The following is a 21274-nucleotide window of genomic DNA, read 5'->3' on the forward strand; positions in this document are numbered from 1 at the left end:
TTTTTGAGGAGAGGGAGGCAGAACATATGGAAAGATCAATATTAGTGAAGGTAGAGTGAGTGGAAAAATGGGTGGGGGAACCATCATTTAAAACAATGCAGTTGGATCTTAGTAAGGCATCCTCAATGCTACGTCCCTTGGAGTTAGCCGAAGCAGAGCCCCAAAGGGGAATCCAAGCATTGAAGTCACCACACAAGATAAAAGGATTTGAACCGGAAGGAATAAGATTTAAAAATTCAGTAGTAGAAAATGATTGATCAGGAGGGGAATAAGCACAGATGATTGAAATTTTATAGGGGGCGAGGATCTCAATAGCTACAGAAGAAAAAATTGAAAGGGGTATGGGAAGTAATACGTGAGGTAGATTTCTTTTAACTAGGATGGCAACTCCCTGCTTGTTGGTGGTGTTATGTGGGAGATTAATAAAATATCCCACATAAGCCCTAGGGGTAAAAGCTGAGGCATTATAAGATAGGTGAGTTTCATTCAACAGGATAATAGATGGATTGTACGATCCCATAAGTAACTCTAAGTTAATATAATTATTAACATAACCGTTAATGTTCCATTGAAGAAGTGTAATCATATCATATGTAAACTTATAAAAGAAAAAAGTTAAGCTACGAATATTTTATTTAAACTAAATGTCTTCATTGTAAGAAGGAAAATTGGGTAATGCAAGAGGATCTTGCGAGCAGGAGAGGGTGGGGGAGGGTGTGATAGGACAGGAGGAAAGGATATTGAGAGGAGAGTCAGAGATGGATAAAGGGGAAAAGAGAGGGGAAGGAGAAGTGACAGAAGAGGAGGTAGGATGGGTTGGAAGGGATTGTTTAGATGAATTGATGTCTGTAGTTGTTGTTAGATTAGTTTTGGTAGGATTGTTGGATTTGTTATTAGGTGTTGTTTCATTATTGATTTGATTAGTATTGTTAGAAATTTTAGCTATAGAGGCAAAAGAGTTTGCATTAGAAGTTGTATGAGAAAATTGAATTTTATACTTGGTAACAGCTTCACGCATACTACATTTATAAATAGTTTTAATTTTTAATATTTCTTTGGATTGTTGATATTTAGGGCAAGTATTAGATGATGCCGGGTGGTCGCCCGAGCAATTTGCACACATTATTCTCTTACATTCAGTAGGTGGGGTATGATCGGAAGGGAGGTTGCATGAGACACAAGAAGGTGAATTACGGCAGTATTTTGCTGTGTGGCCAATTAATTGACATTGCTTACAACGCATAGGATTAGGGTAATACGGACGGACAGTGAGGTTCCTCCAGGCAACATCAATTCTTTCAGGAAGTTTGTATTTATCAAAAGTTAATAAAACTACACCCGTAGGATTACGGGAGCCGTCAGCAATTCGTGAAAACTTATGTACAGCAGAAACACCCTGCTCCTTAAGACCATCAACAATATCTTCTTCTGATAAGTTATTCAGGAATGGGGCGTATATGGTGCCTTTAACCGTATTCAAAGTATTATGAAGCTTGACATTGATATGACCTCCGCCAGGTAAAATTTTTGCAGAAAGAAATTTGCTAGCTGTTTTGTTGTTATTTACAAAGAGCAGTAGGCTACCATCACGTAGCTCAGTAACTTTACTTACTTCCTTACTGATTGCTTGAATACCTTTATACGTAGCGAAGCATGATAACGAATTAAGTGGCTTGTTGTCGTCCAGCGATGACATGACCAAAAATTTTGGATCATCCGTGTTTGAGACTGGTAATTCTGGAAATTGGTCTAACGGGATCGGATTTGGTTTTTTCTTTTCTTTTTCATTATTGGAGATAATAGGGAAAACCTATTATCCCCTAATTTGGTGGCCCCAGGGGCCATAGTAAACGCGAATTTTAGTTTAACAAATTAAGAAATTAAGTGATTGAAAAGATATAAAACGATAAAAAATTAATTCACAAACAAAGCACGAGCGTAATATAAACGCAGAACAAACCGTTATACCGTTTTAACAAACTCAATAAGCACAGAGCGAAAAGCAACCGGTTACGATGACAGTTCGACGGTGAATGTATAAATTATTATTTTTAAATTTTTAGTGAAAATCTCAGTAATGCGGAGACGCAGTTATTGCTGAGAGTACGGTTGAATATGTCCTCGGGAAACGACTTTATTGTTTTAATAAATGATTTGTTTTTAGGTATTTTTCTTTTTAAAGACAAACATTTGTACCTACAAATTTTTCTTTTTGACTTCAATACCCTTCTTTTTCTTAAATTTAAAGAAAATCTATCATTTCTTTGCTCACAAATTTCGTCTAGTGTTAGATTCAGCAAAATTTCCATTTTAGTACTATACGCGTTCAAAAATGCAAACAAATGTATTTGCAAATTGTCAAAAATTGTATAAGAAGTATCAAACGTCAAACTTGCAGTGTTGCTACTGTTGCTTATGCTGCAAGTCATGATGCATTTACGAACATAGCCTATATTTCATCAAATAGTGTCAACAGTTCTTGTTATGTGTGCGGAGAACTAACTTTTAAATCGCAAATACGTAATTTTCCCCCGCCTGTGCTAAAAGCTTACGAACTGTATTCTGGTGTTAAAGTTGAGGACCAAGACAAAGCATGGGCCCCTCATATCTGTTGTAAAACTTGTGTAACATTGTTAACGCTTGGTAAAAAAGTTCAAATCGTAAAATGCCCTTTGCAGAGCCAATGGTCTGGAGAGAACCTTAAAGACAATGTTACATACTGCTATTTTTGCCTCAAGAAAATTAAAGGTATTGTACCGAAATCTAAACATACGGTTAAGTACTCTAATTTACTGTAATTTACTATGACAGGTTTTATCAAATACAGTGAACAACTTCCTATTCCAAAAGCACCAGAGTCTTGGAGTCTCCATGAAGAACTAGAATCGACTAGCTCTTCAAGTGATGTTACAGAAACTGCAAAGGAAATGGCAACCGATTCTTTATTTGATTTACCAGGAGGTTCAACAGTGCCGCATCTAATTTCACAGGGTGAACTTAATGACTTAGTTCGAGATATAAGCCTTTCAAAATCGCAGTCCGAACTTTTAGCATCCAGACTAAAAGGTTGGAACCTTCTCCAAACTGATTTAAATATTACTTTTTACAGAAAAAGGCAGAAAGACCTCACAAATTACCTTCTTCCAGAAGGGGGTCTAGAATACTGTTCAGAAGTTAATCTTTTGTTTAAGGCACTAAGGCAGAAACATGGTCCACGTGATTGGCGTCTATTCATTGATTCCTCTAAACTTAGTTTAAAGGCGGTATTGGTTCATAACGGTAACAAATATCCGTCTGCGCCCTTAGCTCATGCATTTCATATGAAGGAATCATATGAGAATATGAGAGTTCTTTTAGAGCACATCCGTTATCAAGAGTGTGGTTGGGCAATATGTAGATACCTAAAAGTAATAGCCCTTCTTCTTGAAATGCAACCAGGATATATGAAATATTGTTGCTTCATTTGCGAATGGGACAGCCGTGCGAGAGACTATCATTATGTACAGAAGCAGTGGCCAATACGTCAGGCACTCACACCGTGACAAAAAGACGTTACCAGTGAAGCTCTAGTTGATCCCAAAAAGGTAAACCTTTGCACATTAAATTGGGTTTAATGAAGAATTTTGTTAAGGCAATGGACAGAAATGGAAGAGGTTCTTGTATCTGAAACAAAAATTTCCAAGAGTCAGTGAAGCAAAAATTAAGGACGGCCCGCAAATAAGAGAACTAATGAAAGATAACACATTTGAGGAAATGCTCGATGAAATTGAAATACGAGCCTTACTTACTGCCTATAAAATAATGGGTTGCAACATGTCTCTTAAAATTCACTTTCGGGACTCCCATCTGGATTTTCTAGAGGAATTTAGGGGCCGTAAGTGACGAACATGGGGAACAGTTCCACTAAGACATTTCTGCTATGGAGAAGCGGTACCAAGGCAAGTGGAGTGCCAGTTTGCTTGCCAATTACTGCTGGACATTGTTAAGGGATCCTCCAAAAAACAAAATATCGCCGAAAAACATCGACAGTTACATTTTAAGGCACTCTTTGGTTAATAAAATAATATAACAATAATATATCTGTTTCCCTATGTTTTTTAAACAAAAATCCTCATAGCAAAAAACCTATAGGTGAAATCCTTAGCTATCTGCATTTGCGGCAATTTTTACATAATAAACACTTTGTTCTGTTAATGTCACAACAAACAAGACGATTTTTGTTTACCAGTGCTACACCAAACCTATTGCTTACAACACAACTACAAAACAAAAATTAGATTTTATCTTACCAATGAAATTTTATCATAACAATAAAACTCATCCCAGCAATCAAAATAAAGAAAATCCACCCGAAAATAACTTTAGTGTAACTCCTATTGGCTCCACAAGAAACGCATATCAATGCGACATTGACTACAACCAGATGCCCAAAAGGGTATAATATTTACACAATACGAATTTCTCATCCGCAAGAATATTCAACATACATTATCTACAGTGCAAATGGCACTAATTCCAATTTTCAAATAGCCAATGCAAGTGAAAATTAGTCTATAAATTAAAATACAAAATATTAACGAACCACCAAACATAAAAATTTCTTCCAATGAGTTGAACAATTCTGCTGATACTAATTTTGCGAACACACAATACCAACTACAGAAGAATAATGTTTCAAAGTTTTATACTACAAAATAATCTGTGTATTCTTAACAACGGCAAATATACTCACTATTCCACTCATCATGCTTTAACTGCGATTGACATCTCAGCATGTAGTCCCAATTTATTTAGAGATGAATCGGGACACGGTGTACGATATGTCCGATAGTGATCATTATCCAATAATACTCAATTATAGGGATATTCTGCGAGTACTATCCACAACCCTAGAATCGAAACGGCAAACGCAAACTGGCCTCTCTTTTCTAAGAGATTAGAAATAGAAGTAGATATATGAATACTAATAACATTATTAAAGAGACGGGCAACATAACGAAAGCTATTAGGCGAGTAGCCAATGTAAGTATTCCGCAATCTAAGCCATACAAGAAGTGATGTAATACCTGTTGGTGGACAAAAGAGCTGCAAGAACTTAGAAACGAGAAAATTAAATACTGACATGCTCTAAAAAACAATTTAACCTTACATAACCTGCTCAACTATAAGAAATGTAATGCTCTTTTTTGCCAAAAAGTAAAAGAGACAAAAACTAGCTCTTTTGGACAATTTACGGCTCATATCAGCTCAAACACTCCAACAAACAAAGTCTGGCGAACGGTAAGAGCTTTTACGGACAAACCCGCCTCTTGTTACATTCACTCACTTAAATCTTCTACTGTAATTACAACAGAAGCGCAACAAATTGCAGAAATATTTGGCACTAATTTTGCATCGACTTCTGCAGATGAAGAATTTTCATGTGAATACATTATGGCAAAATTCGGGCCCTCAAATCGGTATACAAAGTGGGAAAGACTGCTAGTAGTCGTGAAGAAGAAATTACACCGTTTGAACTAGAAAATAACCTTAAAAATACCAAAGAGGACAGAATCACCTGGCACTAAAAAGTCGTTTAATTAATTTATACAATTTAATCGTCACAACACTCTTGGAAAAAATCAAACGTCATAACGGTTCCGTTATTTCTGATCGTATTTGAAAAAATAAATGCTTTAATGTAAAAAGTTAATAACATATCCCATATCTTCCAGATCCAGCGCTTCACAATCATATTATATAAAGTTAAATCCTGGGAATAACCTTCGGTCAAAAAATCACTTGGAAATACCAAATCAAACACCTAAGTGACCTTTCAAAATGAATAAACCTACTCAAAATCATATGCATCATGAAAAGTGGCGCACTTATTAAATATTATGAAAGCCTTGATACTCGGAAAGATCTACTATGGCCTTATTATATATGGCAAAGCATCCAAACGCTGTCTGCAAAAAATTAAAAAATACTACATGGCAGCACGCATAATTAGTCTCGCGTTTCGAACAACTCTAATTGCAAACATACTCTACGAACTGAAACTCCCAACTATTGAAGACTGCATTTTTAAATTAACTGGGAATAAAATTTACAACTGCATACAAAACTCCGATAACATCCTGTACACAGACTTCAAGGCTCTAGCTCACTCGAAAAGATACCTAAAAATTAATTTTACAATCACAGAATGGTTAAGAAAATAGGCATAGATTTATCGAAAAAAACCTACAAAGTATTTAGTCCTCCCTGGAAATCTGCAGAATCTCTTTTCATATCCCGTTGTCTTCCCAAAAATAGCACGCGCCCACTTGCTTAAAGGCAAATACATGCCGAGAAAGTGCAAAAATGGAAGCAAAAGAACTGGCTAATTTGGTACTGTGATAGTTCAAAGAAAGTCAAAAACACGTAGGATCAAAGAGATTCTCATACGAGGCAAAGACATAAAAATTTTATTTTCCCATTATTCCCGCGACAGCCGGTTCTACGCACCGGAATTGACTCGGATTTCATCAGACCAAGGGCTGGTTTTTCGGCGATCTAACCCCGTTTGGACCGGTGAGTGTTAATTTGTGTTTGTCATCATTGCAGCAATGCCTTGCAGCAGGGTTGCTCCGTATCCTCCTGACTCGTGCTGGCATTGAGTCCAACCCGGGCCCGGAGGAAATTTTCTGCTGCGTTTGCGCAAAAAGGCTCCATCCAAACTCCACCTCGGTCAAGTGTAATACATGCAATGGATGGAGCCATCTTAAGACCTGCCCAAGCCGTAAGACTCACGGAGAGTGAACCACGAGTTACGTGGCCCAATGTTGCCTACGCAATACTGCGACACTAGCTTCTGCGACTGTGCAATGTGCATCCAGTTCGCGCGCTGCGCCGCCACTCACCCCGAGTGGCCAACAGAGGACCTCCACGGTTCCCAGGAGCTGAAACAGGCAACATAGCTCCCACTCTGACTTGCCCCAGCCAGCACTTAGCGTCATAAACGCTCAGATAGTTCGTGGCCTCAACCAGAAAGCAGGGGGTTCCGCAGGGTGGTGTCCTCTCCCCGCTACTGTTTAATTTCAGAGGGGGTTTCCCTAACCTCGTACGCAGATGATTGCACGATATTGACGTCGGGCAATGGAATCGATGGCATGTGTTCGAAAGTAAACAGCTACCTCTCCGACCTTTCTCGGTTCCTCACTGCACGGAAACTCACACTTTCCCCCACCAAATCTACAGCGAACATTTTTCCATAACCTCGTACGCAGATAATTGCACGATATTGACGTCGGGCAATGGAATCGATGGCATGTGTTCGAAAGTAAACAGCTACCTCTCCGACCTTTCTCGTTTCCTCACTGCACGGAACCTCACACTTTCCTCCACCAAATCCACAGCGAACATTTTTACGAACTTGACCTTTTTATTGCAGTCGATGGCGTGAAAATTCCGACTGTTAACAACCCTAAGACTTTAGGTGTAACCTTTGATAGTCTGTGCTCCTTCACTCCCCATTCAACCGCGATTATCGCCAAGGTACAGAGCCGCAACAAAATCCTCAAGTCGCTAGCCGGCAGCACATGGGGAAAAGGCAAAGAAACGTTGTTGGCAACATACAAGGCAATCGAGCGGCCGATCCTCAACTACGCAACACCTATATGGTCGCCTGGATGCAGTGGAGGAAACTCCAGACCTGCCAAAATACTGCACTCCGGACCACGACGGGATGCCTTGTGATGTCTCCTATCGAACAAATACACAGTGAGACGCTTATGCTCCCAGTTAAAGAGCATAATGAACTCCTCTCCAAGCAGTTCCTGCTGGAATGTTTTCGTAGAAATCACTTACAGCCATCTACTTGGAGCGGAACCGCCTCCTAGGAGCATCAAAAGGTCCTTCCTTGACTACGTCGACGACGTCGTACATTACGCCGACCGTACTTCGGACGCAATCGACTTTCGACAGGTACTGACCGCCATTCACATTGGAGCCATTAACACCTTCACCGACTCCCTTCCCGTGAATGGCGTTCATGGAGTCAAACCACCACCCATCGCAGACGAAGAGCTCGAGTTACCGCGAGAAACGCGAGTGACCCTAGCGCAGCTTCGTTCTGGATATTGTAGCAGGTTAAACTCCTACTTATTCAGAATAGGCCCAGACATACCCAATGTATATACGCCAGTCCCTGTAAACATTACAGCAAAAGACGCACACACTCATCCTACTTTTTTAATCAACAACTACTCCGAAAAAGATATAAAAGGGTGCCTCGCAAACTTCATTAAAAAGCAAAGTGTCTGAAGAATAAAATTAATGCTCATTATAAAACTATGCATCAGTTATATCAACAACATGGCAGCAAATCAAATTTTAAGACAAAACAACAGCAACGTGTTATGATGAGACTAAGGGGCTATACCAGTGTAATTAGGCGATTTTCGTAAATCGTAAAAAGAAAACACTCGATTGAATGTTTCAACTATATTTTAAGATTTTTTTTTTAATTTTTTTATTTACTGTCTTGGGAGGAGCAAAAAAAAGTGCCCCAACTGCTGACATGATTCCGGCTCAATGAGTAGCTAAAACAAAAAAATTCAAATTTATTAAACTTAAAGATATTTCCTAACAATGACCTACAATTTTAAAAAATATCAAAATTTAAAAAAATGACGTAATTTTGAAAAAAAAAAATCGTAGGTCATTGTATAATAAATGTATTTAAAAATACTCAGTTTTAATTTGAAATCGATCGGTCAATTTCTCGTTGAGTCATAATGTCAGCAATTTTTAAAAATGTCGTTCGAGAAAAACGCGTATCGCTTGTATATGTTTGTACCTGCGAGCGGTCGTTTTTTAGAACGCTGCCATCCAAAAACTATTCAAGATACGACCTTGCCGATTTCACCTGGTATAGCCCTTAAACTCGGACATACTACTCACTACCACTTTGCATGAACTGTAATGATACCCTAACCATGCAACACCTAATAAACTGCTACAACGACACATCGCAAAATGTTGATTTGCATACCGCTATAGCAACACTGAACTACAAAAATATATCCTATACAATTAAAATTCATTTCGGTTGAAATGTACATACGTGTGTTCAAAAAGTATCGCGAATTTTGAATTTTCGCGGGTTACGTATATTCGAATTTCGAATTCTTTGTGGCGTTATGTTGGTACACATGTCTCTCACTTCTGCCGACAAGCTCGGTCATTTTGAATGTTCATTTAATTGTTGACAGCTGCTTTCAGAGATAAAGAGATCCCCAACTCTCTTGTCACTGGAAATGTGAGAGCCGCTCACTTACCGAACTTTGACAGTTGACTGGATTGGGTAGGTTTTGACGTTTTGCAATTGGAATGACTGGAACGGCCAGATTGAAATTATACCAAAAATATATGTGAACGGAGAAATTTGTTGCCGCCGTTCAAGATGTTAATAAAAATTTAAAACAATGAAAATCAAAGAAAATGCGAAATTTAAACATATTTCATGAAACGTTTTGTAATTTGATGCATAATAGAATTCATTTTCTATTACAAATGATTAAAAACATTCATTAATTGACAACTAACAGGCTTAATTCACCTTATTAAGTATTGAAAGATCGAAAGTCAGTTGTTTTAATACATCATAAAATCATAAAAAAGGATTTAAGTGGTTTCGCCATATATTAAAAGTCCAATATATAATAATTTGCAATCGTAATAAACGTTGGGTATTTTAATTTAAATGACCGAAAATTCTTATTTTATTCGATGTGGCCACAATGGAAAATGTTATAAAAAAACGCTTATTTTGAGGCGCTCTCACACTGGAATAAGTTGGGCATCCCATTATCCCTGGCTGCTTTGCTTGCACGTGTTTTGGGTCGTCTTCGATTTTTACCCATTCAAAAAAATGGATCAAAGGACCTTTATCAAATTTCGTGTGAAAAACGAAATTAAGTGCGCGGATGCATTCCGAATGTTGACTGTGGCAAACGGAGAAGCTACCTTGGACCGAAGCAACGTTTATCGGTGGTACAAAATGTTCTCAGAAGGCCGAGAAGATGTGAACGACGAAGAGCGTGCCGGACGCCCGAGCACTTCAACAACAGACGAAAAAATTAATGAAGTGGAGAAAATGGTATTGGCCAATCGTCGAATCACCGTTAGAGAAGTTGCTGAGGACCTAAACATATCGATTGGCAAGTTATGCGCAATTTGCGCGAAGCAATCCGCCAGAAACGCCCGGATTTGCGGAAGAACAAAAATTGGCTTTGCCCCTGCTCACACATCGTTGCTTGTTCGCGACTTTTTGGCCAAAAACAACACACTAATGATGCCGCAGCCACCGTTTTCCCCAGATCTGGCCCCCTGTGACTTTTTCTTGTTCCCTAAACTGAAGAGGCCCCTGAAAGGACGACGTTACGCTTCTCTTGACGAGATAAAGACGGCATCGAAGGAGGAGCTGAAGAAGATAAAATAAAATGATTTTTTGAAGTGCTTCGAAGATTGGAAAAACCGTTGGCACAAGTGTATAATATCTCATGGGGATTACTTTGAAGGGGACAAAATAGATATTCATGAATAAATAAATAATTTTAGAAAAAACACAAAATTCGCGATACTTTTTGAACACACCTCGTATAAGTTAATTAAGGGGGTAGTAAGGTTAATTCGAGCGAAAAAAAACATATTTTCAATAATTTTTTTTAAAGATACAATCAATATTTATTTATTTCTATAATTATAGCGTAATTATATGACATTTAAAGAATATTCTGTGAAAGTTTCATAGAAAAATATTAAAAAATGAGCCGGTGACAGAGAATCTTCGCAGACCTTCCAAAAAAAAAATTGATTCGCGGTGAACATAACTCATGACTGGATCATTTGAAATTAAAAAACCAAATTGATTTGATTAGTTGATAAGTTTCCTCAGATAACGCTTTCGAGTTTTTTTTTTTTTTTTGTTTAATGATTTTTCAATTTTCGCTTCGAACTCAAAATACTGATTTTTCACTAAAAAAAATCAGAAATTTTGTTGTTTAAAAATAAGTTAAAATTAAAAAAAAAACTGGACAGCGTTACTTCACAATTTATATAAAGAAAGAATGTGCAAAATTTCAAAAGGATCGGGTCAGTAAATTTTGAGTTACCGGCTTCGAAAAAGTGAAGTTTGAGAAAAACACGTTTAAAGTTTCACAGCCGCTCACAACCAAATCGGAGGGCGGAGACTTACAAGTGTATATCTCCGTCAATTTTGCTTTAATTGCTCTCAAATTTTCACAGAATAATATTAAGATATTGTACATTAATATAAAATAAAAAATAAAAAAATGCAAAAAAAAAAAAAAAAAAAAAAAAAAAAAATACCTTACTACCCCCTTAATATGTATCTAAACAAAATGGGACGAAGGCCTAAGCAGCCAGTTTCCGTTTGTTTTTCTAGTATGTCTGTAAAATGATTTACAGGTCATATTAAAATAAATAAAAAACTATTAGAAAAGGGGAACTACAAATTGTTTATTTTTGTTTTTGGACATAATTTATGAAATCTCCTTCGTTTATAAGAGATAATTTGAACGAAATATTACGAAAATAGTGTTCGAGTAGGGTCATTGCATAGTTTCATGTCCGGTTATAAAAATTGCTTTGATAATAATGAAAATGTTGTGTTCATAAAATTTGTCCAATTATGGGAAATGTCCGGCTATGAGCACTGTCCGTAATAGGGAATTTCACTGTATATACTTACTTTAAGTTCAAAATCTAGTAATTATATATTTTAATGTAAATATATATCTACAATATATGCATATTATATAATAATTTAAAACCAATAAAAATTAAATTTAAACAAGTATGGAAGAGCTAAGTTCGAGTGCAACCGGACATTTTATAATTTTGCAACTTTCAAGAATCAAAGCCAGGTAAATACTTTAAGGTGTAAAACCAATGATATAGAGTAAAGTAAGCCGGATGTTCGAAGATCCTGTTATTAGTTATATGGGGGTTAGGCCAAGTTTTCGCTCAAATTTATCTATTTTAGGCACAGAGATATACTGTTGTGAATAAAACACGCTCTCTTATTTTAATTGGGATAACTTACATATTGACTGATATATGCGGTACAAGTCACCCTAAAATCCGAAAATCTTTATATTAAGTATATGGGAGCTAGGGGAAGTATTGGTCCAATTAAAACAATTATTTATGTACATACAGATATACATATGTATGTATCATTATAAGAGAACGATTATTGTTGATTTGTGTACTGTAAACTGAACGAATCAAGTGGAATTTAAAAATGTGCTATATGGGAATCAGGTGTGGTTGTTGTCCGATTGAATGTAAGAAGAATGCAAAGTACTAAATTTTGTCGAAATCGGTTAGTCGGGTCCCGAGATATGGGATTTCACCAGAAAGTGGGCGGTGCTAATTTTCCCATAAAGCTCTCTCATACCATCTAGGTGGTAAAATTGTATGTCTCTGGCGTATTTAGTTATTGATTTATCGCGCTTTTAGTGGTTTTTAATAATACATGGAGAGTGGCGGCGTTTCGCTTTCTGTGGTTGTCCTCTGATTTCATCCATTTTCACTGTCCGTAGAAGTTCTTATAAGATTTGTACTCAGCATATTTGAATGTTCTAGCTTAAAAGGGAGTCTGCTTTAGAAGATTTAAAACATCGATTTTTTTAGGATTTTTTTGAGAGGGAAAGAAATAATTTATTAAAGCCAAATTTCATCATGCATCTCGCATGTGCATTTGTCGGACGGCGGGCAGGATGCAGGTCGCAATTTCTGTCTGAAACAAAAAATTCAAAGAGATTCATATTTATTAATAACTTATCTTCTAGTTAAACTAAGAAATTTCCAAAAATAATGTAAAATTCTACATTTTTTGGAAAATTGAAAAAAGTGGGTTTGGACCAAAAAATTTTTATTTTATGTTGTTTAAAAATATGTCCAACTTGACTTTTCTTAGTTTTTTGTAGTTTAAATTGAAGATAATTTAATACCAAAGGTAATAAACTTTGCCCCAATTCAATATGACGTTTAGTTTTTTTCTATCCTGCCCACTAATTAAGAAAAATCGTAAAAATGAAAGAGAAATCTAGCATCAAAGTTTTCGCTATCTTCTCGATCTTGGTTTGGAGTCCCATTTAGTTAATCGGAGATCAGAATGGGAGTCATGCTGTCTATTTGAGCTCCTATGGACCTTAGAAGTCGTCGGGTGGAGTGGCGGCGCAGTGCGCGAACTAGATGCAGGTTGCACAGCCGTTGAGGCTAAGGTCGCAGTTCACTCCCTATGTGCCTTAAGGCCTGAGCAACATGTACTATATTACACCTGAACGCAGTTTGGATGGAGCCTCTTGGCGCATACGCAGCAGAAAAATACCTCCGGGCCTTGGTTGGAACCTGCTAAAAGGCGTTGCTCCAGTGCCGACAATCTTATTCTAAAACTCACCGATCCAAACGGAGTTAGATCGCCGAAATAACATCCCTTGGCCGGATGAAATCTAGATCAGTTCCGCCACGTGGGAATTGGGGTTCTTTCCAAGTCGATCTCCTGCATGCAAAAGAACTATGAACGCCCCGGTGTTGGACCTACCAGGGTTATTGTTTTTGAAGCGCGGCGCAAGACCGATAGTACAGTATATGTGTGCGATTTAATTATTAATATGTTAATTATGTTAGTTATGTAGTGTAGTGTATGAAAAAGCTTATTTGAAAAATGTGTGCAAAGTTCGTTCAACATATATTTATATACAGTTCTTCTTCTTTACTAGCGTAGCCAAGATAAAAACAGCGCGCCAGTCGTTTCTTCTTTTTGCAAGGTGGCGCCAATTGGAGAGTCCAAGCGAAGCCAGGATGACAGACCCTTTTTTGATGACGACTACGGCAAACGAATGAAGGATTTATATACAGTAACGAGCGTTAAAAAAGAATGAAGGTTTTGTTTGGTTTTGAAACAATAGTACAAATTGCAAAACTATATAATAGGTGGCAAAAAAAGAGGCGGACCACTGAAAACGACGGCAAAAGTCGATCAAAACATTGCATATTCAAACTTCAAATATAATCATCTCAAAAGCTATAAGTCTGCGACGGGTACATGTGCATCAATTTTTTAATCCTGATTACCTCCTCTATCCGCCCTCAGATCGCGGCGCCAAAAAAATCGTAACGGCGCAAAGAATATGTACATAGAGGGGCCACTGCCTTATGGTTTTTGAGATGTTTGTACTTATAGTTCAAAAATTCAACTATTTAAAGGACGTATTTCTCAGATTTATAATACATTTTAAACTTATATTTTTAACTTTTATATCCAACAACTCGTCACTAATTCTTGTATCCCCATTCATTTTATATTAAATATTGCAAAAATAACTTTAATTCAATATTTAACTTTTTTCAATTCTTTTTCTTCACTCAATAACACAAGGGAACTAAAAGAAATTAAAAAAAAAAAAACTAATAATACCCCAAGTATGGAATAAATAAAACGAAAGTTAAATATGGAATTAAAGTTAGTTTTGCCCCATTTAATACAAAACAAATGTGTAGAAAATTAGTGAAATGTTGGTGATTACAAAAATTATGCATGTGTAAAATTCATTCATTATAAATCAAAGATATACCCACTTTAAATAGTTCAATTTTTGAACTTTAAATGCAAATATCTTAAAAACCATAAGTGTGTGACCCTTTTTGCTTAATCCGGAGAACATCCTTTATCTGTACATGCCCATTTTAACCCGAAACTCGGGGGAGGCGTTTGCTATTCTAAATCCCAGCCATGTATTTTTGTGTTTTTTTTCTAGAATTTTTTTTTTTATTTTTATTTACAAACTTTTCCAATAAAACCACTTCTCTAACTTAGCAATTTGTGCCAGTTTTCTTTTTCTGACTGCTAGTATTGCGTAAGTGAATGCAAATAAAACTGTTTGACATGTTAACAGTACTAAGAGGGATTCTTCCCCTACCATACAATAATATCACTCAACTTACCTACGTATGACATATTGATATTTTACAGTTTACGAAACCGGTGTAAATATATTTTATAGCTTCTTCATATACGTAAGTATATAAAGATATGTTTTATATTCCTATATGGAAAGTAATGATGTAAAATGAATCCTATCCTAATATTTTATTAATAAAAGCAAAGTATATATTTTATGTGTATACAGCGAACTGGATATGTATAATTTTTGGAATCCAAAGCAACGCCCTATTTGTAAAAGTTATAAAACTAGCGCGATCAACTGATTTTATCAGTTATGGACACACATAAACATTAAATATTGGAGAATTATTGTCATTAGCGCACACGATTCCACGTATACAAATGGATGTGTATGCAAACATTTCTTGTATTGTGTCACTTATCTAGTATATATACATATGTGCCGCGCTGCTACTATGGTGGCGCCTAGTGCACAACGCAGCCTCCTTTTTGTATTATTCGTATAACAGAACAGTAATTTTGCGTGCAAATATCATTTTTTTTCTACACTGTTTGCTTACTTGGCCTCCTCTGCAATTTCGGACGCACTTACCAATTACTTAATTAACGCTATAAGTTCGTCTTACATGCCTTGGTGTTGTTTGTATATTTTTTCTTCGGTAACATTGTGCATTTTAAAGACACAATAAAGTTTACACAAACTATTGAAAAATCAATAACATATTTTTAACACTTCTATCAAACACGTACTTCGTTAATATATCGTATACAACAGCGTTATATAACAGAATTGATTAAATTAACATTATTTTTTAACAAGAAATCAATGCAATAAATACAAACTTTATAACTATTTGATGTTACAAGTTTTGTTTGAAAAAGCGATAAATATTCAGTAGAGCACACCAGGTGATACACAATAGTCCTGATGGAACAAAACAGAAAACTTACGAACCACAAAAAATTTTTAGTACGCGACAAGGTGATCCACATACTTACAGTAGCAAAAGCAAATGCTCCCTTTAATGTATATTAATTTCTTAGCCATTTTTTAAATAAGTGTTATTTTTACACTCTGTTAGTTGAAATTTTGATGTATAGGAATTGCCATGCGTTATTCAATTAAAGGAGTAATAAAAAAACATAATATTATAGTTCTACATTCAGCTGTTAGTTAGAAACTTTGTTTTCTTATTTCCTCAAATATTTTAAATAATATATGCTTTCTTAATTTCTGTTAACAGTTTATAGTTTTATTAAAAAATTACCAATTACATAAAAAATAATAAATAATTTTGGACGACATTTTTGCACTATTTAATATAAAATAAATGATTAGAAACGAATTAGTGAAGTGTTAGTGGATATAAAAGTTAAAAATATAAGAGTAAAATGCATTATACATAAATCGGAGAAAATCAACTATTTAATTTTTTGAACTTTAAATGCAAATATCTCAAAAATCATAAATCAGCGGCAACTATATATATATATAAACATATATATATTCCTGATCTGGAGGACCTCCTCTATCCGTACATACCCATTTTAACCCCGAAATCGGGATATGCTATTCTAAATCGTAGCCGATTGTATAAATTTTCTCTAACATTGTTGTTATCAAAGAGGTTAAAAATATACTCAATTTTAAACCAGTCAGTTATATCAACTCCTATTAGACCTTTCCGAGGCTTGTTGTTCCTTTTCATTGGGGGTGTTTTTTACGTGGCGGGTCCCAAACCCAGCACACAACCCTATGTGGGGGATGTTCGCCTTCTCACTTTAGCTCGCCTTCGAACGGATGTTCTTAGGCTGCCCAGAGGATACTTGGTCAAAGACCGGAAGTTGTATGCTGCTTGAGCAAAATAATCGTTTCTGGCCACTCCCAAGTGAATGGCGATCACATGACTTTATCCTCAATTAAGATTTGACCTTTCCAATAGGAGCAGATTTACAAAATTATAGATTATTAATTTTAAAGTTCATTACCTCATTGATGCGGTAATTTTGTGTAGGCACTGAAATAAATGACATATATTGCTGACGTGATTGCCCGTTAATACTGGACGCAAATATGAAAACTTCTATTGCTCATTATTGTTCACATTTCTCTTCTATTGTTTTTCATCATAAGATACCATTTTGTTTTATTATTATATTATTTGTAAGATGGGAATGGAAAAATTGATATGAAGACGGCGTTCCAGTTCGATAAGTAAAAGTGTGGTAGTAGAAATGCGTTCAACAAACAATTTCTTGATCATGTAACATTCGTGTAAGAGTTTATGTCGGTCTAATAATGATAAGTACTCTCTGTGCTTCCGTTATTCATAGCGTTCCTGATATAAGTACATTAGTCAGTGGGATATTTGATGAGAGATAGTTGTGAGAGTTCGAATTTATTTTCTTTTGAAAACATTTTAGGATTTTATTTCTTTAGGAATTTAACTTTTGATATTTTGTGTACGCAATATTACTAAGATATTATGCCACCCCCAAGACCGAGGGGAGTGGGATATAATACAGGAGTCGCAACATCAAGGCCCAGCCCGAATACACCGATGTCTGAAAGACAGCAAATGGCACTGCTTATTCAGATGACGGCAAACTCGACGACAGGTAATTTATATATTTTAATAATCGCTAATATAGAAATATAACCGAATACTATTAAAATTATAGTTTCATATAAACAATCAGTAGAAAACTTGATTAAATATAAAAAAAAAAATTGCAGAGGCCTCTAGAACGCACATCAAAAAGAATGAGCATAAAAAAGGTGATGATGTTGAAGATGTTAACTCCACAGAAAAGCATGATCATTCAGAGACCAGCCGCGACAAATTAACCACTGATGAGGGTCATACCGAAAACAAAATTGAACATGATGGTGTTGGCAGCGCAGATACACCTTCGTCCAGTCAGAGTAAACGTCATTTCTCAGATATAGATGAGGAGGAATTTGAGGAATGTGATGAAGGCAAGAAAAAGAAACGAAAAGAGGTAGATGGTGGAAAAGATGCAAAAACCACAACAACTACACGTCTTCCAGGACGTATGGAAAAGGTTATCAAGCAAACATCAGCGTCTAAAAGTTCGCCGAATCCAAATAAAAATGCAAACTCCACAGAAAAAGATCAGACTGAATTGGCAAAGTCTGGTTTCGGCAAACAATTTGAAACAGAGGGTGATGATGAAGAATTTAAAATGTCTGAATCCTTATACAGTGGCGGTTTAAAGGTGCCGCCACTAAAAATTGTAATCCCACAACAGAACTGCTCCATTGACACGGATGGAAATGTATCACGTACAGGCAAAATCAACACATCTCGTAATGCAGCGCTACCATATGTTGTCAGCTCGAATACGAATGATTCCAACGAACGTGAAGCGCAATGCGGCAGTCCTCATGAAAGTCCCATAAAAATAAATAACTTACAATGCAATATTATAGATGAGAAAAATTTGAAGCTATTGAACGAGGAGAAGAATTTACATCGTGTGCTACGTAGTTCTCATCGCAGTGGTATTACTAGTACCGAACGTAGCTCTAATAATTCCTCACCTCAAATGCAAAGCAGTTCACCATCGCCAGCATCATCGAACGCCAATGAGGGCATTACAGATAATAAACTTACATTTACCAATGTTGGCGCAAGCCCTCTACAACATAATCACACATATGAAAATGAGAATATTGTTAATTTACCAAGCCCATCCACCTCGTCGACATCGTCATCGAAAGACGTACATTCGCACGGTGTAGAATTACATCCACGCAAGCGAAAAATACGCACAAAACACGATGATAATCACAATAATAAAAACAATGGAAATCAAAATACAAATACAGAAGCTAACGCTTCAATGTCTGATACACATTCGCATGATATGCCATTTACAAATTGTTTCCAAATGTATCTTAGAATACGCCGGCAAATTGAGAAAAAGTGGCAAAATATGTACCCGATCAAACCAAGACCGCCGCAGGGTTATAATGAGTATTTGCTAAATAAAAAAAATTATCTGCTTGCAAGTAATGAGAAAAAAATGGAATTCGTGACACCGTCTAATATTCCACCGAAGATGCAAGAAATATATCGCTTGCAAGAAAATGAACGCAAAGCTCTGCTACAGCGTCACATTGTGGAGCGTGAAAAATTATGCTTGAATGTGGAACAGGAAATGATACGGGTTCACTCGAAGGCAGCGCGCAATATTTCATGTCAGCCAGTGCCGTATTCGGTGTGTACTCTTCTCAAAGACGAAGAAGTATACAATATACCAACATCGGAGCAGGATGAAAAAGATAAAAACGCACGTTACCGTTTCAATGGTCGACAACTACTAAGTTGGCTGCAAGATGTCGATGATAAGTGGGACAAAATCAAGGTAAAAACAATAACAAAACAACTTTATGGATCGCTTACAATGTTTGTATTGATTTCAGGAAGCCATGGTTTTACGTCATCATAACGAAGCGGAAAGTCTGCATGCTGTACAGATGATGGATTGGGATATTGCTTTGAAAAAACATAAATTATGGGATTATAAATGTGAAACTGCCGTTGATAAAGATCATGTACCTATTGTACATGTCAGCGATGACTTTGATCTTTTACCAGCTTAAATTTATCAATAAAAAAGTGATTAAATATATAATTATATATATGTATTCATGTATATAGATACATAACTTTCCCTTAAAGTTAAGGTCTAATCGTGATTTCAGCACTGAACTATATGCACTTAAAATATATATAAAAATGCTTAATAAAGCACCAAATGTTAAAAACGTATTTTAAAATTGGATTATAATAAAAAAAAACTAAACAAAAATATAGAACATGAAGGTCTAAATATTTATATATTTAACTTAATCAAAATACAATAGATATATATCACTTTATTTATCTTCGTTCATCATTTTTATAAAAAGATCAGCTAATTTTTCTGCCTCATTAAGCCTTTGGTCCCTTTCCATTCCACTCGAAATTCTCCTAAAATTTTGTATGCTCGTTATTAAATTTTCGAAGCCTTCCAACTGTTCTTCTAGATCATCATTAAGCTCGTCTGTGTTGGCACCTTTAAACATATATTTATTCAATAACCATATTATTTGTTTGAGATAAAAAAACGCACCTGGTACTGTGACGTTTGACCAAATATTATTCTTTAACACTTCAACAACTTCTTTATATCCCGTTGTCTCACTATTATCGTCGTTATTACATAATTCAATTATATCAAATTGAAATTTACAACTTTCTTTAACTGTACTATAAGCCAGGCCTTGTTTAGCATCATCGTAGAGTTTGCTAGTCAGTAATAATCCCAACTCAATGTCATTGTTATTTAGAAAACTGCAATATTCACTTAAATGAGATTTCAAAGTTTTCTAAACAGAATAAAAATTGTCATCTTTGTAGATTAATATATATATATATATATAATATAACTATTTACATCATCGGGATCAAAGTAGACTATCAACATTTCTGTGGCACTTAACAGATCTTCTGGTAGTTCACGGATATCTCCTTCATAAGGTAACAAAGCTATGGTGTTTTCGTAATATTTTGTCTTCAGATCGCATAAATAAGTAGCAAATGTACATAATCCAAACGACATAGTTACAGGTTTGTTTATAGCGTTTCCGTTGCTAACAAGAATATCTGTATAAATAATTACAAACGTTTACATTAAACAAATTATCAGCCTAGATATTAACTGGATGCACAAATGTTTTTGATATTAAATACTTCTAGCTAATTTGTCCGGCTTTTGCTCGCCACGCGATATCAAAATAACCACAGGTTTCATTTTTACTCTCAATTAATACGTTAAATATATTGGTTAAGTGATAATATTAGACAATCAAACTTTTAACTCGTCGTTTAAAAATTTTGTTTTTAATTGAACTTGCTGCCTAATTAAATGACTCTTAAACACAGCGTGTTTCATAAAACAAAACTTAGGGTTAATACACTTTTATATATATCTATAAATATTGAACATATCTATGCACTTAATTTGCTAATACTTCAATTTTTAAAATATCATTTTGGTTATACAGATTTACAGCCCCATTCTGATGCCCTCACAGAAATCACCACCCTCACTATTGTCAGGTTTTTGTTATTTTTGAGGTTTTCCGTAAGCTGAGATGATTTCAAAAGCTCAAAATTTCATCACAAACTTATGATGTCTGAAAGCAAATCTCACAATGCGAAATCGGTTGAGTTTGAGTTTGTTTTGTTATACCATGTTCAGACCGAAAATTTGAAAGATTAGATTACATTTAAGCATTTC

The 21274-nt window shown here is 35.7% G+C and overlaps 5 protein-coding genes across 10 annotated transcripts in view; 1 reads left to right on the plus strand and 4 right to left on the minus strand.

Moving 5' to 3' along the window:
- Window positions 1-15653, minus strand: part of LOC126762375 (flightin) — an 81653-nt gene extending 66000 nt beyond the window's left edge. The window contains exon 1 of the mRNA XM_050479101.1: window positions 15555-15653. The gene's annotated coding sequence lies outside the window, so the exon portion shown is untranslated. The remainder of the gene's footprint in view (window positions 1-15554) is intronic.
- LOC126762372 (neuronal calcium sensor 2) overlaps window positions 1-15654 on the minus strand; it is a 66972-nt gene extending 51318 nt beyond the window's left edge. The window contains exon 1 of the mRNA XM_050479092.1: window positions 15555-15654. The gene's annotated coding sequence lies outside the window, so the exon portion shown is untranslated. The remainder of the gene's footprint in view (window positions 1-15554) is intronic.
- Window positions 1-15812, minus strand: part of LOC126762368 (neurocalcin homolog) — a 72054-nt gene extending 56242 nt beyond the window's left edge. Inside the window, exon 1 of one of the 4 annotated variants that reach the window (XM_050479082.1) lies at window positions 15713-15812. The gene's annotated coding sequence lies outside the window, so the exon portion shown is untranslated. Of the gene's footprint in view, window positions 1-14737; window positions 14856-15522; window positions 15655-15712 lie in introns of those variants that run through there. The other 3 variants (XM_050479086.1, XM_050479081.1, XM_050479083.1) reach the window with 3 other exon arrangements.
- A 1494-nt stretch (window positions 15813-17306) lies between these two features.
- LOC126761547 (ankyrin repeat domain-containing protein 12) lies at window positions 17307-19814 on the plus strand. 2 transcript variants are annotated; one of them, XM_050477846.1, is made up of 3 exons: window positions 17307-17605; window positions 17673-19354; window positions 19413-19814. In XM_050477846.1, exons 1-3 carry the CDS (start codon window positions 17449-17451, stop codon window positions 19590-19592), a joined length of 2019 nt encoding a protein of 672 aa, XP_050333803.1. In that variant the 5' UTR covers window positions 17307-17448; the 3' UTR covers window positions 19593-19814. The 2 variants fall into 2 exon arrangements, with proteins under 2 accessions (XP_050333803.1, XP_050333802.1); XM_050477845.1 differs by having other exon boundaries at window positions 17307-17581; window positions 17700-19354.
- Window positions 19802-21153, minus strand: LOC126761548 (uncharacterized). Of its 2 annotated transcripts, none has more exons than XM_050477848.1 (4): window positions 21037-21153; window positions 20429-20637; window positions 20105-20360; window positions 19802-20047 (listed from the first exon to the last, which is right to left on the minus strand). In XM_050477848.1, the coding sequence occupies exons 2-4, from the start codon at window positions 20591-20593 to the stop codon at window positions 19869-19871; spliced, it is 600 nt and encodes a 199-aa protein (XP_050333805.1). In that variant the 5' UTR covers window positions 20594-20637; window positions 21037-21153; the 3' UTR covers window positions 19802-19868. The 2 variants fall into 2 exon arrangements, with proteins under 2 accessions (XP_050333805.1, XP_050333804.1); XM_050477847.1 differs by lacking the exon at window positions 21037-21153 and adding an exon at window positions 20725-20922.
- Window positions 21154-21274: the final 121 nt, after the last annotated feature.

The sequence above is a fragment of the Bactrocera neohumeralis genome, chromosome 6, assembly GCF_024586455.1.
Source record: "Bactrocera neohumeralis isolate Rockhampton chromosome 6, APGP_CSIRO_Bneo_wtdbg2-racon-allhic-juicebox.fasta_v2, whole genome shotgun sequence".
Classification (NCBI taxonomy): Eukaryota; Metazoa; Arthropoda; class Insecta; order Diptera; family Tephritidae; genus Bactrocera; species Bactrocera neohumeralis.

What these genes read in the sequence shown, in the direction of transcription:
- LOC126761547 (XM_050477846.1), top strand. Translation starts at nt 17,449, where the DNA reads ATGCCACCCCCAAGACCGAGGGGAGTGGGATATAATACAGGAGTCGCA. An exon ending in TTTATATATTTTAATAATCG is followed by an intron (nt 17,606 to 17,672) that starts CTAATATAGAAA and finishes AGTAGAAAACTT; the next exon opens with GATTAAATATAAAAAAAAAA. An exon ending in ATAAGTGGGACAAAATCAAG is followed by an intron (nt 19,355 to 19,412) that starts GTAAAAACAATA and finishes TATTGATTTCAG; the next exon opens with GAAGCCATGGTTTTACGTCA.
- LOC126761548 (XM_050477847.1), bottom strand. Translation starts at nt 20,785, where the DNA reads ATGAAACCTGTGGTTATTTTGATATCGCGTGGCGAGCAAAAGCCGGAC. An exon ending in GCCGGACAAATTAGCTAGAA is followed by an intron (nt 20,638 to 20,724) that starts GTATTTAATATC and finishes TTATTTATACAG; the next exon opens with ATATTCTTGTTAGCAACGGA. An exon ending in GTCAAACGTCACAGTACCAG is followed by an intron (nt 20,048 to 20,104) that starts GTGCGTTTTTTT and finishes ATATGTTTAAAG; the next exon opens with GTGCCAACACAGACGAGCTT.